The sequence below is a fragment of the Onthophagus taurus genome, chromosome 3 (assembly GCF_036711975.1).
Source record: "Onthophagus taurus isolate NC chromosome 3, IU_Otau_3.0, whole genome shotgun sequence".
NCBI lineage: Eukaryota > Metazoa > Arthropoda > Insecta > Coleoptera > Scarabaeidae > Onthophagus > Onthophagus taurus.
Window position 1 is genome coordinate 17,854,334 of NC_091968.1, and position 19,609 is coordinate 17,873,942.

Below are 19,609 nucleotides of genomic sequence, written 5' to 3' on the forward strand. Positions count from 1 at the left end.
TGTTCTTAATAAATAAAAAATTCTTTTATTATTCAATAACAACACTAAGCCAATTTTTCAACCGATACGGCAAAATCGTTAATAAAAAAATTTCATTTCTTATATTGACTTTGATTTTTTTCTTTATAAATATTTTTTGATAAAATATGATTAATTCATAAATTTAATATACTTCAAAAATAAGTAAGGGAACTATCAATTTTAAATCTGTCTTAGCTCGAGCGTATACCTACCGTTAACCTACTGTCCATCATTTAACTGGCCGATTGCATTTCGACAGGTAGTCGACGAAGATACGTTGGTTTTTCCGGCGAAATTCCGCATTTTGTTTAATTTTTATGCGAAAAACTAATAAACCGATATTTGATTGTGAGGTACCGTTGGATTCGTATTGGTTTCATCTTTCGGAAGATACCATAATATACTGAGTGTTCCATTTAAAAAAACAAAGTGGATCCATTTTCCAGAAAAACTAAAAGTGATAACAAAATTTTCCATAAGACAATATTTGTGCTGATAAAATATAGAACCTGACGTATTTTTGCTCATATTGATATCTGAATCTGTTCGGAAGTTAAAAAGGGGGGGGGGTTACTTTACGCTAGCACTGTATGTCAAAGTGGGGGGTCAAAGCTAGCTGATCGTTCAGTTACACCCCCTCCCTCCATATACAACCACCCTTTTAAGATACCAGCATTTTGATAGTGCCATAATTTTGTACTAATTTTGTACCACATTAAAAAATTTTGTACTAATCATTTAGTATATTTTTTATATATATCAAAGTGGGTGGTGTAGCTGAACGGTCAGTTACACCCCCCTTTTAAGATATCAGCATTTTGATGGTACCACCGTTTTGTGCTATTTATGTACTAATTTTGTACGGCATTAAAAATTTTTGTACTAATCATTTAGTATATTTTTTATATATATCAAAGTGGGGGGTGTAGCTGGACGTCCAGTTACACCCCCCTTTTAAGATATCAGCATTTTCATAGTGCCATAATTTAGTGCTATTTATGTACTAATTTTGTACGGCATTAAAAAATTTATTAATTATAACATCATTTCATAGCAAGAAATCAAGAAATAATACAGGTTTCTCGGAAGAACTTATAAGCCTTCTCTGCTTTGAAAATGATGAAGAAAGAAATAATTTTTTATCATCAATTGCAACTAATATTGAAATTGTAAAACACAGTGAGGACGAAGAAAAATAAATGTAGTTATAAAAAAAATTTTAAAACAGTATGCTAAAATACTAAATATGCTTATGAGTTAAAACATAATTTATGGTTATCATTACATTATTAAACATTTGTCACAAATTAGCACAGAAACAGAGAATAGCGTAGTTTACTCTATTATTGCAAATAAAACAGTAACAGTATTTTTTAATTGCTATTTTTTCGAAGACAGCTACATGAAAAATACTTAGAAGTTACGTAGAATCCATAAATGCAACAAAAAAATGGGGTTCCTATTTTAAAATGTCAACATATGGTATCTCAATTTTGGGACACCTGTACATTTCAATTTTACCTCAAAAAATGCGCGTTAAAAAATATAACATAGATATTCAAGAATTTCTTCTGGCAGAATATCCTTCAAATTTTTATCGAATTGATTTCATACTTTATGTACACAGTGTATACAGGTGTCTCACGTAACTGGTTCGTTAGAACTTTTTTAGGGTCCACTATTTGTATTTAATTGTCTAATTTTGTCTAATTTTATATTGTCTTTCATTGTTTTTTAATAGTCAACATATTTTTTTATGTACAATTAAAAAGTGTAATAAAAACTGTAACATTCCATTTAAAATAACGAAGTTATGGTCTACTTCCGGTAGACCGGAAGTGGCAGCTATCTTGAAAATGTTTTAGATCGAAAGTTCCGAATGAACAACCTATGATGTCAAAATTTCAAACCTCTATGAATAGTGAAACCTTAAAAAGTTTTAACGAACCAGTTACGTGAGACACGCTGTATACATATATTATAGTATATAAGTGTATATCACTTATTGTTAGGGTACATGAAATAAATGTACCATGTTTTCGGAGTTACATTAGCTTGAACATCCAACCCAACCCACAACAAAACTTTTGTGTCGCTTTTATTTCCAAATATTCGTTTCAAAATCCTAATTTTGTTTTAATCACTGTTTTAGATGAAATAAATCCTAGCTAACCATTAAGGAGATATGATAATGATATTAAACATTTTCAACTTCATTTAGTTGTAATTAGATTTTTGGCCAGATATTCATAATTTCCTAACACTGTGCGCCGCGCCGCTTGGTTCCTGTGATACTTTTTATCAATAACAGTCGAAATGATCACCGTTGGTCTGAGATTAATCCGCATGCCAGTGTTGAAACAAATTTTAAGGTAAAATTCTCTGTAAATGTATATTGTGGAATGATTGACAATAACTTAATTCGGCCTTTCGTACTACCCGAGCGTCTAACAGCGGACAGATATTTAGAGTTCTTGTGCAATGAGCTTCCAATACTGTTAGAAGATATTCCTTTGCCTACCAGAGCCAATATGTTCTTCCAGCACAATGGGGCCCCTGCTCACTACTGCCGTCAATATAATTATCTGCTTAAAATAAACAAATGTATAACATATTAACGTATGTACCATTCCTCATGAAACACCCTGTATAATTTGGGCTAGGTGTTGCGTCATTAATGGAATATTTTATCAAGTATGTTTTATCGTTCAGGAGATAATAAAGCACGTGCTTTTTATACAACTGTATTGATTCAACAATTTACGAGTTATCATTATCATTTATATATAATGAACACAACATAAGAAAATAAATAACAACATTTTATTAAGAATTATAAAATTTAAAAAAGTACATACTTCCAAACACAATAAAAAAAAGATTTTGTCAGGTGTGGGGTTCGAACCCACGCTCCCGTTTGGGAACCAGAGCTTAAATCTGGCGCCTTAGACCGCTCGGCCAACCTGACTTCAAAGTTATTTCAAATATATAGCTTAATTGCGTTCGTGTTCTTCTTTATAATTTGTTTTAATTTTTTTACGTACTCATATCTACCAAAATGAAGTGTTGTAATCGCGTCGAAATTCGGTATCAAAATAGAAATCAAATGTATAGTTAAATTAATCTAAAAACATGTTAATGTTCATCCGAACTGCGCATGTCATTAAGAAAGAAGAGATACCTAAAACAATCTCAAAGATTATAACCTGGGCTTCAGTAAACTGTGTTCTATTTCCATGACAACCCCATCGTTAGCTTTTCCTGTTAGAAATCATACTATATTGGAAAAAGTCACAAATAATCCCCATATACAACAGAGAAAATAGGAAGGAGTGCGGGAATTACAAAGGGTCATCACTGATGACGTTACACTTACATCAGTGATGACTCATCACTTGGAAAATTATACGGACGAGTCCTGAAAGCTAGAATAGAAAGAGAAATTTAGGAGAAAGAGGAACAAAGTGCTTTCAGACCTGGAAGATCTTACGTAGATCATTTATTCACACTTAGACAACTATACAAGAAATACATATTGCATATATAGATCTGAGAATAATGTTCGAATTTGTCCAGCTTCAAAAATTATGGATTGCTTTGACAGATGCAGGCATCGACAGAACTGACATCCATGCTGTGAAAGCGTTATACAGAGCTGATAACGCGGCAGAGGTTGAGATAGGAAAACACAACTGATGCATTCTGTCCTCCGTCAGGCGTCAAACAGGGATGCTACCTCTCACACAATATTCAAGATCTATATCCAGTCAATAATAAAACATTGGAAAAGGAAATGCAACCGATGGGAATATGAGGTATATGCTAAATAAAATAGAAGAAGAATACAATAAATGGGGTTAGAAATGAACAGAGATAATACCCAATATATTATGGTAATTGGAGGAACGAGAAAGGAGATACAATACGAAGACGGAAAGGACAATAAAGATGTAATGAGGAAAATTTGCAGAGGAAAAGAAAGCGATAAAGACAATGCATTCGATTCCGTGGTATAATAACCTAACGATACTAACGAAGAAAAATATTTTTAGGGCCATTATAACCATTAATGACGTATGGGTCAGAAGTGTAGGTGAGAGACAAAGACTCAACTCGAAGAGTGCTAGCAACAGAGATGATGTTTTGGAGAAGATGCTGCGGCATAACGATGCAGGACCGAGTTGAAAATGAGGAAATAAGAAGAAGAATGACGGCACAAAACTCCATAATAGACATTACAAATGAAAAGCAACTAAAATGGTATGGACATCTACGCCGAATGATTAAACAGAGAATCCCACTTAAGGTTTGGAACTGGGTGCCAGCAGAAGAAACAGAAAAAACAAAAGAGGTAGGCCTAGGAAAAAATGAATAAAGGATATCAATGTGGAGATGAAGAGGATAGGACTGGGTGAAGATGATTGGAATGATTTTGGTGTGATGAATTATGAATGCAAAATTTGTGAGGACTATGTTGAGTTAAATATGAAACAAACTAATCATTCCATGTATTTTGGAAAACGTCTGTGAGCTATTACCTTGATGTATATCTTGGGCATAAACACATATTATATACAGAAGCCAAATACTATACGCATTAGCAAAATATACTGAAAACCATAATAATGATATGTGCAGAAACAAATCACAATGCGCAAAAGCAAAATGTTATGAATATAAACAATATGGTATGTAAATTCAGAATGTGTATCTTGTATAGAAACAATTCCATGGGAAACTACAGAAAAAAATACACAAATTCTTGTTATTTAACACGTCTCTATTCGTTGACTAATTCTGGAGCTAAGACGTTGTTTAGTTGGCCTTTATGGGAAAGGTTGCATGAAGAGCCATTTTTCTTAATAAATAACATCAGCAACATACGACATATACAGTGGTATATATCGTTTTAAAGAGGATACCTTTAGCTTTAATTTAATACAAAAACTAGTTCTTAATCATTAAAAACAAATTTGATGTGATTGTCTAAAGTTTGATATTTCTCCTTAACAAATTAGATTAAAATCAAAATTGCAACTCTTTAAAAAAAAAATCATTTTGGAGGATAATTATAATAAAACGGTAATGTGGTATATATCGTTTTAAAGAAGATAGTTTTAGCTTTAATTTGGCACAAAAACTAGTTCTTAATCGTTAAAAACAAATCTGATGTGATTGTTTAAAGTTTGACATTTCTCATTAATAGATTAGATTAAAATCAACATTGCAACTCTTTCAAAAAAAAATTATTTTTGAGGATAATTATAATAAAACGGTAAATATATCGTTTTAAAGAAGATAGTTTTAGCTTTAATTTGGCACAAAAACTAGTTCTTAATCGTTAAAAAGAAATCTGATATAATTGTTTAAAGTTTGACATTTCTCCTTAATAGATTAGTTTGTAATAAAAATTGCAACTCTTTCGAAAAACATTATTTTCTTTGATAATTATAATAAAACACTAAAGTGGTGTATATCAATTTAAAGAAGATACTTTTAGCTTTAATTTAAAATAAAAGCTGTTTTTCTACAAACAAAACTCCACCAAGGGCGATTTGTTAAAATACATAATTTATTTTTTAGCTTTACACAGAATTAATTTTTAAAAATACGTACTTCATTTCTAATCTTTTTCAATTAAAATTTTGCAATTTTTTAAAGATTTTTATTTCAGATTTACACTGTTTATATTTTTAAATAAATAATATTTACATAAAATAATATAACTTTATGATCATCATTATGTGGACCACGTTAACAAAAAATTAATAAGAAAATACATATATTATATTGAAATGCATCTTACAGAAACTGAGCTTGTCTGGCTTTGTGTTTAGCAAATTGCCCTACTACTAAATCTATATTTGCCAATCTATCTTATTCCGGAGTAGACCGCAGTTAATTTTGAATTATCTTTAATTTTTAAAATGATCCCTCTGCTGTAGCAACTGACACTGGAATTGTTAAAAATCCGTAGAGAAATATAGATACATATTGACTTTATTTATAGGAACTAAGAAACGACTTTCATCTTAAATTAAAGTTTAAGCTTTGATCTTCGTACGTACGTATAATAAGTAATACATTTGATGATAAAGTTGCATTGTAAAATTGAAGAATGTCATTGCTTAATTATAGCAAAAATCGAAAATATTTATTAAAATTTAAAAAATCATATCTACTTTATTTATGGGAACTAAGAAACGATTTTTATCTTAAATTAAAGTTTAAGCATTGGTCTTCATCTATATGTATAATAAGTAATACATTTGATGATAAAGTTTCATTGTAAAATCAAAAAATGTCATTGCTTAATTATAGCAAAAATCGAATGTATTTATTAAAAAATCGTATCTACTTTATTTATAGGAACTAAGAAGCGACTTTTATCTTGAATTAAAGCTTAAACTTTGATCTTCATGTCTATGTATAATAAGTAACACATTTGATGATAAAGTTTCGTTGTGAAATCGAAAAATGTCATTGCTTAATTATAGCAAAAATCGAAAATATTTAATAAAATTTAAAAAATCATATCTACTTTATTTACAGGAACTAAGAAACGACTTTTATCTTGAATTAAAGCTTAAACTTTGATCTTCATGTCTATGTATAATAAGTAATACATTTGATGATAAAGTTTCGTTGTAAAATCGAAAAATGTCATTGCTTAATTATAGCAAAAATCGAAAATATTTAATAAAATTTAAAAAATCATATCTAGTTTATTTATAGGAACTAAGAAACGACTTTTATCTTGAATTAAAGTTTAAACTTTGATCTTCATGTCTATGTATAATAAGTAATACATTTGATGATAAAGTTTCTTTGTAAAATCGAAAAATGTCAGTGCTTAATTATAGCAAAAAACGAAAATATTTGTTAAACTTTAGAAAATCATATCGACTTTATTTATAGGAATCAAGAAACGACTTTTATCTTGAATTAAAGCTTAAACTTTGATCTTCATGTCTATGTATAATAAGTAATACATTTGATGATAAAGTTTCTTTGTAAAATCGAAAAATGTCAATACTTATAGCAAAATTTTTTCAAAAAAACTTTCGAGAAATATTATTTTTATAGATAATTGAAATAAAACTGTAAAGTGGTATATACTATACGATAGTATATAGAGCATTTTAAAGAGGATAGTTTTAGCTTTGTAAACTCGTAAAATGTCAATACTTAATTATAGCAAAAATTTTTCAAAAAAACTCTTAAGAAAAATATTATTTTTATGGATAATTGAAATAAAACGGTAAAGTGGTATATATCATTTTAAAGAAGACAGTTTTACCTTTAATTTAGTACAAAAACCAAGTCTTAATCATTAAAAATAAATCTGGTATGATTGTTTAAAGTTTGACGTTTTACCTTTACAGATTATAATACAAACAAAATTGCAACTCTATCGACAAACATTATTTTCATGGCTAATTAAAATAAAGTGGTAAAGTGGTATACATCCTTTTAAAGAAGATAGTTTTAGCTTCAATTTAAAATAAAAATCATTTCTCTACAAACAGAACTCCACCATAGGCGATTTTTTAAAATATATAATTTAATTTTTAACTACACAAAATTAATTTTTTATCTAAAAGATTTGAATCATAATGGACGTTATTAAAAGATAAAATGAGATATAAATCATCGAAGATGATCCCACATACAACGTAATATCCTTTTTATTTTCGTTCATCCAATTTAAATTCTTTTTCCCAGTTTCCTTTGCATTAGCAACAACTTGTTTTAAAGACGGTGTAAACGAAGCGGAATTGTGGGATTCAAATGAATTAAACTAAAAAGAAAGTTTTTATTAAGACAAAAAAGGAGAAATGAAATGAGATTACCAAATCAATGTGTTGTTGTGTAGTCATTCTAGCTGCGAGATTAGAAATAATTGTTGAAACACTTCCAATTCTACAATAAAATAATTATTAATAAATTAAAAAAATTATTTTATTAATAAATAAATTACTTTGTGTTGATTTGGGTGAAATTTTGGTCTAAGTATTCCAAAAAGAATTTAACACCATCGTCTCCATTATTATTCAAAATCGAATTAATAGCGGTTAATTTATCGTTTTGCGACAAAACGTTTTGATTAATCAAGTTGTTTAGCAACGTATTGAAACTTGAATTAGTCCCAACGCAACCCAATCCATTCGCAATCCTAATTTTTTCATTATATTCACTCGAATTTGCGTATTTTTCAAAAACGGTTTCAATTTTTTCCGGATTCTTTTTCAACCCATAACAATAAACGTAAGATTGCATATCCGGTTGAATCATTTCACCCCCATCAATCCATTTATCGAAATAAACTTTACTTTCATTCAAACATTTCTCAAATCCATATTTGCACAACGCCTCATTAACATTATTCTTAATCAATTTACTTAAATGTTCATCATTTCGATTAATAACAAAACCATATTTGTTATAAATTGGTTCTAAACAATTAATAGCGTAACTTTTTATGTTTTTGTGATGCGAATGCCCCGTTGATAAGCGATCTAAATAACTCAAAACTGTGTTGAAAGTTGAAATTGGAACATAATGAGTTTCTTTTTTTATTTTTTCTCCTAATTCTAAAGGAATTGTGTAGTTTAAGTAACCTCCTCGTGCTAAATTAAATGAGTCGTCGATTAATTGGGCTCGATTTTCGACTCTGAGGTTAAAATTGTACATATTGTTATCCGTTATAAGCATCCTCCAATTTCTTTCGTCGTAATTCACTCGATAAAACCCTTTACGATAATCATTAAAAACAATCCAAGTATTATCGTTGAATTCTTTTAAATTAAGCGTTATTGATGCCGATCTTGAGTTTAACCAAATATAAGGAGAACTCCCTATACTCGATTGGGTGAAATAATTGAGTGGAATTTGCCATAAACTTTGTGCAGTTGAACTTGAGTTTTCTTTGTTAATAAGAAATCGTTCTTGTTCTAAAGTAATTGACACAACATTACCAACACCATATTTTCTTGTAACCGTTACAACCGGATACCCAGCTTGCGTCTCCCAACTTTTTAAAAATTCGCTTATATTAATATTATCTGTAGGTCTTTGTAGGCTTTCATAAAGTTTCGTTGGATTTACGTTGCCGAACATGTTCAAGTTAAGATAACTGCGGAGGTTGATCAAGAAAAATGCTGACCCTAAAAGGCGTTCCGTCATTCTAAGAACGGAAGCGGCTAAAAATAAATATAAAAGCATAAAATATAAAGTTATAAAGAATTAAATCACCTTTTTCGTAAACAATCGTGTCGTAAATTCCTGCGATTTCATCGGTGGTTTCGACTTCTCTCGTCATTGGTCTGCTGTTTTCGAGAGAATCGGCGTCTAAAGCGGGTTGAAATATTTCGGTGATGAATTGTAGGTCCAAATCCCAAGAGGTTTCAATCTAAATACAATTAATTAATAATAAATAATTAAGTAAGTTTTGAAAGTACAAATTTAAAAAGTCGTATCTTAAGAATGAATTGAGATAAAATGATGAAACGGCGATCATTTTAAAGCAAATTTAATAAAGATTAATTGTGCAAAAAATAATTTCTTAATTCCCATAAACATCGCTGTTATGATTTTTTAAATCCAACTCAATATATTTGATTGTTTAATTTATTAAGTAGAAATTTAAAAAGTCGTATCTTAAGAACGAATTGAGATAGAATGATGAAATGGCGATCATTTTATAGCAAATTTAATAAAGATTAATTGTGCAAAAAATAATTTCTTAATTCCCATAAACATCGCTGTTATGATTTTTTAAATCCAATTCAACATATTTGATTGTTTAATTTATTAAGTAGAAATTTAAAAGATCGTATCTTAAGAACGAATTGAGGTAGAATGATGAAATGGCGATCATTTTATAGCAAATTTAATAAAGATTAATTGTGCAAAAAATAATTTCTTAATTTCCATAAACATCGCTGTTATGATTTTTTAAATCCAACTCAACATATTTGATTGTTTAATTTATTAAGTAGAAATTTAAAAGATCGTATCTTAAGAACGAATTGAGGTAGAATGATGAAATGGCGATCATTTTATAGCAAATTTAATAAAGATTAATTGTGCAAAAAATAATTTCTTAATTCCCATAAACATCGTTGTTATGATTTTTTAAATCCAACTCAACATATTTGATTGCTTAATTTATTAAATAGAAATTTAAAAGATCGTATCTTAAGAACGAATTGAGGTAGAATGATGAAATGGCGATCATTTTATAGCAAATTTAATAAAGATTAATTGTGCAAAAAATAATTTCTTAATTCCCATAAACATCGTTGTTATGATTTTTGAAATTCAACTCAACATATTTGATTGCTTAATTTATCAAGTAGAAATTTAAAAAGTCGTATCTTAAGAACGAATTGAGATAGAATGATGAAATGGCGATCATTTTAAAGCAAATTTAATAAAGATTAATTGTGCAAAAAATAATTTCTTAATTCCCATAAACATCGTTGTTATGATTTTTTAAATCTAACTCAACATATTTGATTGCTTAATTTATTAAGTTGAAATTTAAAAGATCGTATCTTAAGAACGAATTGAGGTAGAATGATGAAATGGCGATCATTTTAAAGCAAATTTAATAGAGATTAATTGTGCGAAAAATAATTTCTTAATTCCCATAAACATCGCTCTTATGATTTTTTAAATCCAACTCAACATATTTGATTGCTTAATTTATTAAGTTGAAATTTAAAAGATCGTATCTTAAGAACGAAATAAGATATGATGAGGAGATAATGATCGTTTTAAAGCTAATTTAATAAAGATTAATTGTTTAAAAAATAGTAAGATAATATTATTGAAATTTTCAGGAAAGCAATGTTAACGAAGAAATTGACGAATTTATAAATGAGAAATAACGAAATTTTCAAAAAATCATATCGACTACATTTTTAAAACTCAAGATGTGATATGTATGTTAAATTGATGCTTATAAGTTTTGGTTTATGATATTAAACAAAAATTACAATACAATATTATTGAAAATCCTAGAAAAACAATATTGAAGAAGAAATTGTCAAATTTATAAAACAAAAAAATATGATATTTTCAAAAAATCATATCGGCTGTATTTTTAACGATAATGATATCATATATTTGTTAAATTGAAGCATAAAGATTCTAGTTTATGATATGATATAAAACCTGTAAGATAATATTATTGAAATTTTCAGGAAACCAATGTTAAAGAAGAAATTGACGAATTTATAAATGGAAAATAACGATATTTTCAGAAAACTAGATCCACTACATTTTTAAGAGTCAAGCTATGATATGTATGTTAACTTGATGCTTATAGGTTCTAGTTAATAATATAATACAAAAATTATAAGATAATATAATTGAAATTCCCGGGAAAAAAATATTGAAGAAGAAATTGTCAAATTTATAAAACAAAAAATTATGCTATTTTTAAAAAATCATATCGGCTGTATTTTTAACGATAATGATATCATATATTTGTTAAATTGAAGCATAAAGATTCTAGTTTATGATATGATACAAAAACTGTAAGATAATATTATTGAAATTTTCAGGAAAACAATGTTAAAGAAGAAATTGACGAATTTATAAATGAGAATAACGACATTTTCAAAAAATCATATCGACTACATTTTTAAGAGTCAAGCTATGATATGTATGTTAAATTGATGCTTATAGTTTCTAGTTTATGATATTAAACAAAAATTACAATACAATATTATTGAAAATCCCAGGAAAAAAATATTGAAGAAGAAATTGTTAAATTTATAAAACAAAAAAATATGATATTTTCAAAAAATTATATCGGCTGTATTTTTAACGATAATGATATCATATATTTGTTAAATTGAAGCATAAAGATTCTAGTTTATGATATGATACAAAAACTGTAAGATAATATTATTGAAATTATTGAAACAATGTTAAAGAAGAAATTGACGAATTTATAAATGGAAAATAACAAAATTTTCAAAAAATTAAATCCATTACATTTTTAAGAGTCAAGATATGATATGCGTGTTAAATTGAAGCTTATAGTTTCTAGTTTACGATATGATACAAAAATTATAAGATAACATGATTGAAATTCCCAGGAAAAAACTATTGAAGAAGAAATTGTCAAATTTATAGAAAAAAAATATGATATTTTCAAAAAATCATATCGGCTGTACTTTCAAGGATAATGATATCATATATTTGTTAAATTGAAATATGATATAAAAACTGTAAGATAATATTATTAAAATTTCCAGGAAAACAATGTTAAAGAAGAAATTGTCGAATTTATAAATGGAAATAACGAAATTTTCAAAAAATTAGATCGACTACATTTTTAAGAGTCAAGATATGATATGTATGTTAAATTGAAGCTTATAGTTTCTAGTTTATGATATGATACAAAAATTATCAGGAAAAAATATTGAAGAAGAAATTGTCAAATTTATAAAAGAAAAAAATATAATATTTTCAAAAAATCATATCGGCTGTATTTTTAAGGATAATGATATCATATATTTCTTAACTTGAAGCTTAAAGATTCTAGTTTATGATATGATACAAAAGCTGTAAGATAATATTATTGAAATTTTCAGGAAAAGAATGTTAAAGAAGAAATTGTCGAATTTATAAATGGAAAATAACGAAATTTTCAAAAAATTAGATCGACATTTTTAAGAGTCAAGATTATCAGGAAAAAATATTGAAGAAGAAATTGTCAAATTTATAAAAGAAAAAAATATAATAGAAAAGTAACGAAATTTTCAAAAATCATATTGTCTATATTTTTAAGGATCAAGATATGATATGTATGTTAAATTGAAGCTCATAGGTTCTAGTTTATGATATAATACAAAAATTATATAATAATATATTTGAAATTCCCAGGAAACAAATATTGAAGAAGAAATGGTCAAAATTATAAAACAAAAAAAAATGATATTTTCAAAAAATCATATCGGCTGTATATTTAACAATAATGATATCATATATTTGTTAAGTTGAAGCATAGAGATTCTAGTTTATGATATGATACAAAAACTGTAAGATAATATTATTGAAATTTTCAGGAAAACGTTGTTAAAGAAGAAATTGTCGAATATATAAATGGAAAATAACGAAATGTTCAAAAATCATATTGTCTATATTTTTAAGGATCAAGATATGATATGTATGTTAAATTGAAGCTCATAGGTTCTAGTTTATGATATAATACAAAAATTATATAATAATATATTTGAAATTCCCAGGAAACAAATATTGAAGAAGAAATGGTCAAAATTATAAAACAAAAAAAAATGATATTTTCAAAAAATCATATCGGCTGTATATTTAACGATAATGATATCATATATTTGTTAAGTTGAAGCATAGAGATTCTAGTTTATGATATGATACAAAAACTGTAAGATAATATTATTGAAATTTTCAGGAAAACGTTGTTAAAGAAGAAATTGTCGAATTTATAAATGGAAAATAACGAAATGTTCAAAAATCATATTGTCTATATTTTTAAGGATCAAGATATGATATGTATGTTAAATTGAAGCTCATAGGTTCTAGTTTATGATATAATACAAAAATTATATAATAATATATTTGAAATTCCCAGGAAACAAATATTGAAGAAGAAATGGTCAAAATTATAAAACAAAAAAAAATGATATTTTCAAAAAATCATATAGGCTGTATATTTAACGATAATGATATCAAATATTTGTTAAGTTGAAGCATAGAGATTCTAGTTTATGATATGATACAAAAACTGTAAGATAATATTATTGAAATTTTCAGGAAAACGTTGTTAAAGAAGAAATTGTCGAATTTATAAATGGAAAATAACGAAATTTTCAAAAAATTAGATCCATTACATTTTTAAGAGTCAAGATATGATATGCATGTTAAATTGAAGCTTATAGTTTCTAGTTTATGATATGATACAAAAATTATAAGATAACATGATTGAAAATCCCAGGAAAAAACTATTGAAGAAGAAATTGTCAAATTTATAAAACAAAAAAATATGATATTTTCAAAAAATCATATCGGCTGTATTTTTAACGATAATGATATCACATAGTTGTTATATTGAAGCATAAAGATTCTAGTTAATGATATGATATAAAAACTGTAAGATAATATTATTGAAATTTCCAGGAAAACGTTGTTAAAGAAGAAATTGTCGAATTTATAAATGGAAAATAACGAAATTTCAAAGCATCATATCGACTACATTTTTAAGAATCAAGATATGATATGTATGTTAAATTGATCCTTATAGGTTCTAGTTTATGATATTAAACAAAAATTATAAGGTAATATAATTGAAAATCTCAGGAAAAAAATGTTGAAGAAGAAATTGTCAAATTTATAAAACAAAGAAATATAATATTTTCAAAGAATCATATCGGCTGCATTTTTAAGGATAATGATATCATATATTTGTTAAATTGAAGCATAAAGATTCTAGTTTATGATATGATATAAAATCTGTAAGATAATATTATTGAAATTTCCAGGAAAACGTTGTTAAAGAAGAAATTGTCGAATTTATAAATGGAAAATAACGAAATTTTAAAAAAATTAGATCCATTACATTTTTAAGAATCAAGATATGACATATATGTTAAATTGAAGCTTATAGTTGCTAGTTTATGATATGATACAAAAATTATAAGATAATATAATTGAAATTCCCAGGAAAAAGATATTGAAGAAGAAATTATCAAATTTATAAAACAAAAAAATATGATATTTTCAAAAAATCATATCGGCTGTATTTTTAAGGATAATGATATCATATATTTGTTAAATTGAAGCATAAAGATTCTAGTTTATAATATGATATAAAAACTGTAAGATAATATTATTGAAATTTTCAGGAAAACAATGTTAAAGAAGAAATTGTCGAATTTATAAATGGAAAATAACGAAATTTTCAAAAAATTAGATCGACATTTTTAAGAGTCAAGATATGATATGTATGCTAAATTGAAGCTTATAGTTTCTAGTTTATGATATGATACAGAAATTATAAGATAATATAATTGAAATTCCCAGGAAAAAATATTGAAATGAAATTGCCAAATTTATAAAACAAAAAAATATGACATTTTTCAAAAATCATGTTGGCTGTATTTTTAAGGATAATGATATCATACATTTGTTAAATTGAAGCTTAAAGATTCTAGTTTATGACATGATACAAAAATTTAAGATAATGTTATTTAAATTTCCAGGAAAACAATATTAAAGAAGAAATTGTCGAATTTATAAATGAAAAGTAACGAAATTTTCAAAAATCATATCGTCTATATTTTTAAGGATCAAGATATGATATGTATGTTAAATTGAAGCTCATAGGTTCTAGTTTATGATATAATACAAAAATTATATAATAATATGTTTGAAATTCCCAGGAAACAAATATTGAAGAAGAAATGGTCAAAATTATAAAACAAAAAAAATGATATTTTCAAAAAATCATATCGGCTGTATATTTAACGATAATGATATCATATATTTGTTAAATTGAAGCATAGAGATTCTAGTTTATGATATGATACAAAAACTGTAAGATAATATTATTGAAATTTTCAGGAAAATAATGTTAAAGAAGAAATTGACGAATTTATAAATGAGAAATAACGAAATTTTCAAAGAATCATATCGACTACATTTTTAAGAATCGAGATATGATATGTATGTTAAATTGATGCTTGTAGGTTCTAGTTTATGATATTAAACAAAAATTATAAGGTAATATATTTAAAAATCCCAGGAAAAAAATGTTGAAGAAGAAATTGTCAAATTTATAAAACAAAAAAATATGATATTTTCAAAAAATCATATCGGCCGTATTTTTAACGATAATGATATCATATATTTGTTAAATTGAAGCATAAAGATTCTAGTTAAAGATATGATATAAAAACTGTAAGATAATATTATTGAAATTTCCAGGAAAACAATGTTAAAGAAGAAATTGTTGAATTTATAAATGGAAAATAACGAAATTTTCAAAAAATTGGATCGACTACTTTTTAAGAGTCGAGATATGATATGTATGTTAAATTGAAGCTTATAGTTTCTAGTTTATGATATGACACAAAAATTATAAGATAATATAATTAAAATTCCCAGGAAAAAATATTGAAGAAGAAATTGTCAAATTTATAAAACAAAAAAATATGATATTTTCAAAAAAACATATCGGCTGTATTTTTAAGGATGATGATATCATATATTTTTTAAATTGAAGCATAAAGATTCTAGTTTATAATATGATATAAAAACTGTAAGATAATATTATTGAATTTTCCAGGAAAACGTTGTTAAAGAAGAAATTGTCGAATTTATAAATGGAAAATAACGAAATTTTCAAAAAATTAGATGGACTACATTTTTAAGAGTCAAGATATGACATGTATGTTAAATTGAAGCTTATAGTTTCTAGTTTATGATATGATACAAAAATTATAAGATAATATAATTGAAATTCACAGGAAAAAATATTGAAGAAGAAATTGTCAAATTTATAAAACAAAAAAATATGATATTTTCAAAAAAACATATCGGCTGTATTTTTAAGGTTAATGATATCATATATTTGTTAAATTGAAGCATAAAGATTCTAGTTTATGATATGATATAAAAACTGTAAGATAATATTATTAAAATTTCCAGGAAAACAATGTTAAAGAAGAAATTGTCGAATTTATAAATGGAAAATAACGAAATGTTCAAAAAATTTGATCATTACATTTTTAAGAGTCAAGATATGATATGTATGTTAAATTGAAGCTTATAGTTTCTAGTTTATGATATGATACAAAAATTATAAGATAATATAATTGAAATTCCCAGGAAAAAGATATTGAAGAAGAAATTATCAAATTTATAAAACAAAAAAATAATATATTTTCAAAAAATCATGTTGGCTGTATTTTTAAGGATAATGATATCATACATTTGTTAAATTGAAGGTTAAAGATTCTAGTTTATGACATGATACAAAAATTTAAGATAATGTTATTGAAATTTCCAGGAAAACAATATTAAAGAAGAAATTGTCGAATTTATAAATGAAAATTAACGAAATTTTCAAAAATCATATCTTCTACATTTTTAAGAATCAAGATATGATATGTATGGCAAATTGAAGCTTATAGGTTCTAGTTTATGATATGATATCAAAATTATATGATAATATAGTTAAAGTCCCAGGAAAAAAATATTAAAGAAGACATTGTCAAATTTATAAATCAAAAATAATATGAAATTTTCAAAAAATCATGTCGACTGTATTTTAAGGATAATGATATGATATATTTGTTAAATTGAAGGTTAAAGGTTCTTGTTTATGATATGGTATGGTATGAAAACTATAAGCTAATATTATTGAAAATTTGAAATGTTTAACATTTAAAATAACGATTTTGTGGTCTACTTCCGGTGGACATGAAGTGATGACCATGTTAAAAATACTTTGGATTGAAGGAACATCCCATATAAACAATATTTCAGAAGCGTAGGTGATTATATTCTATACGTATTCGGAGAAATGATCATGATTACAACTAGAACAAATAAAAGTAATCTCGACAGAACAGACGCTAATCAATAATATTAATTGTTATATTTTTAAACGAATCTATTAACTACAGTAACTTTTTATCCCATAAACTCCAAAAACACCACCGATGAAACACCGTTTGATGATCCTCGATCATCATATATTCGAAACTAAACTTACATATTCGCGATCTTTCAAATATGACTCAAAAAAAGTATCATACCAAATCAGTAGCAAAGTGTTCGAAAAACGTCGCAAATCCCTCATTTAACCAAATATAACTCCACCATTCCGGCGTAACCAAATCCCCAAACCATTGATGTGCAAATTCGTGGGCAATAATAGTGGCGACTTTTTGTTTTTCTTGAGCCGTTGAGAAATCGCTGTTATACATCAACATTCGTTCTCGATAAGTAACCATCCCCCAATTTTCCATTGCCCCGATTTTGTAATAATCATTCGGAACAGGAACTTGATCCATTTTCGCTAACGGATATGAAATTCCAGTTGCATATTCCATTTGTTCGATCGCCGCGGGACCGATTTTTAAGGAGTATAGACCATCTCCGCGCATTAAAAGCTCCGGACGTCCAAAAGTTCGAAACACTTTCCCGTTAACCTCCATACTGAGACTTGAGTATTCAGAAACCATAAAAGCAATGAGATAAGTCGACATTGTTAATGTTGTTTTGTAAACGTCCATTACGTTGTTAGAGTTTGTTATTCTAAAAAATTAATTAAAATGATATCCTAAGAATGCGGATGTTTATTTAATTTACGTTTCTGTTTTTTCTAAATCCATATTAGATGAAGTAACTTGCGATTTTTGCCTGATTAGGTTAATTTGGAATTTGGCTTTAAAATTGGGTTGGTCGAAGCATGGAAAAGCTCTCCTTGCGTTTGTAGCTTCTAAATGAGTTACAGCCATCGTTCTATTAAATTAATAACTAATTAATTAATCCAAAAATTTTTTTTAACTTACTTATTAACTTTATTCTCATCTAAATAATAAGCGCGATAATATCCAACATTTTCCTTACCTAGATTACCTTGAAATTTAATTTCTATTTGGTAAGAAAAAGTAGGCATTAATTGAGTATCCGAATTAATAATTAATAAATCGGATGTTGTATTAAAAGAATGCCTAATTCCTAAGGGGGTATTTTGATTCGATAAAGTCACATTTTGAATTGTTAAATCTTTAGAATGCAAATAAATTATGTTAGTTACAGAAGAAGCTTTAACATCGATTTTAACAGTTCCAGAAAATCTTAAGGTAACCAAATCGGTATCGATGGTTAAATAATAATTTTCAGGTTTCACTGTTTCGGGTAATTTTTGAGATTGTATTGCAGAAAAAGTTGTGGTTAATAAAATAAATAGCACTTTAATAAAGAAATCTAAAAATTAAATTATATTATTTTGGACAATTATAAATAAACAATAAGCTTACCCATTTCGTTGTACAAATAATCGAGCAAAATAAATGAATTAAAGTATTGCAACAATACATTTATCTCGCTTATCTTATCTTTATTTACTAAGAAATTTCGATTGTATAATTATAAATTAAGATTTATGAGTATAGTTTTGAGCACGTGAGGTAAAAATTAAAAAATCGCAATGATTATGTATCTTGATAATGTTTCTAATCGATTAGTAACATTTTGACACACACTAACCAGCAATTTCTATTTTTTGATACCATTGAAACACTTTGATAAAACGTCAATAACTTGATTTTTAATTTATTTATGGTTATTAAGTATGCTGAGCACATTTTTAACCATTTAGAAACATTTTTATTTGTCGATACCTTTGAAACATTGTGTTTTAATTATTTATGCTTAATAAGTATCCCAAGGATTATTTTAATCCATTAACAAGTAACATTTTGACAGGTAAGTATATATAATATATTTCGATATCTTTGAAACACTTTCAAAACATACCAAAATCTTATTTTCTCATTCTTTTATGTTTATTAAGTTGTTTATT

At 26.3% G+C, this 19,609-nt stretch overlaps 1 protein-coding gene and 1 non-coding gene across 2 annotated transcripts; both read right to left on the reverse strand.

The window, feature by feature from the left end:
* Positions 1-2,905: 2,905 nt before the first annotated feature.
* Positions 2,906-2,989, reverse strand: TRNAL-UAA (transfer RNA leucine (anticodon UAA)). Its single transcript has one exon. It is a non-coding gene; the product is annotated as a tRNA-Leu (tRNA).
* Positions 2,990-7,234: 4,245 nt separating this feature from the next.
* On the reverse strand, positions 7,235-19,097 carry LOC111417310 (aminopeptidase N-like). The gene is made up of 8 exons (XM_023049539.2): positions 19,065-19,097; positions 18,594-19,011; positions 18,391-18,543; positions 17,835-18,336; positions 9,277-9,433; positions 8,003-9,224; positions 7,875-7,944; positions 7,235-7,822 (listed from the first exon to the last, which is right to left on the reverse strand). Exons 1-8 carry the CDS (start codon positions 19,066-19,068, stop codon positions 7,619-7,621), a joined length of 2,730 nt encoding a protein of 909 aa, XP_022905307.2. The 5' UTR covers positions 19,069-19,097; the 3' UTR covers positions 7,235-7,618.
* Between the last annotated feature and the right edge of the window lie 512 nt (positions 19,098-19,609).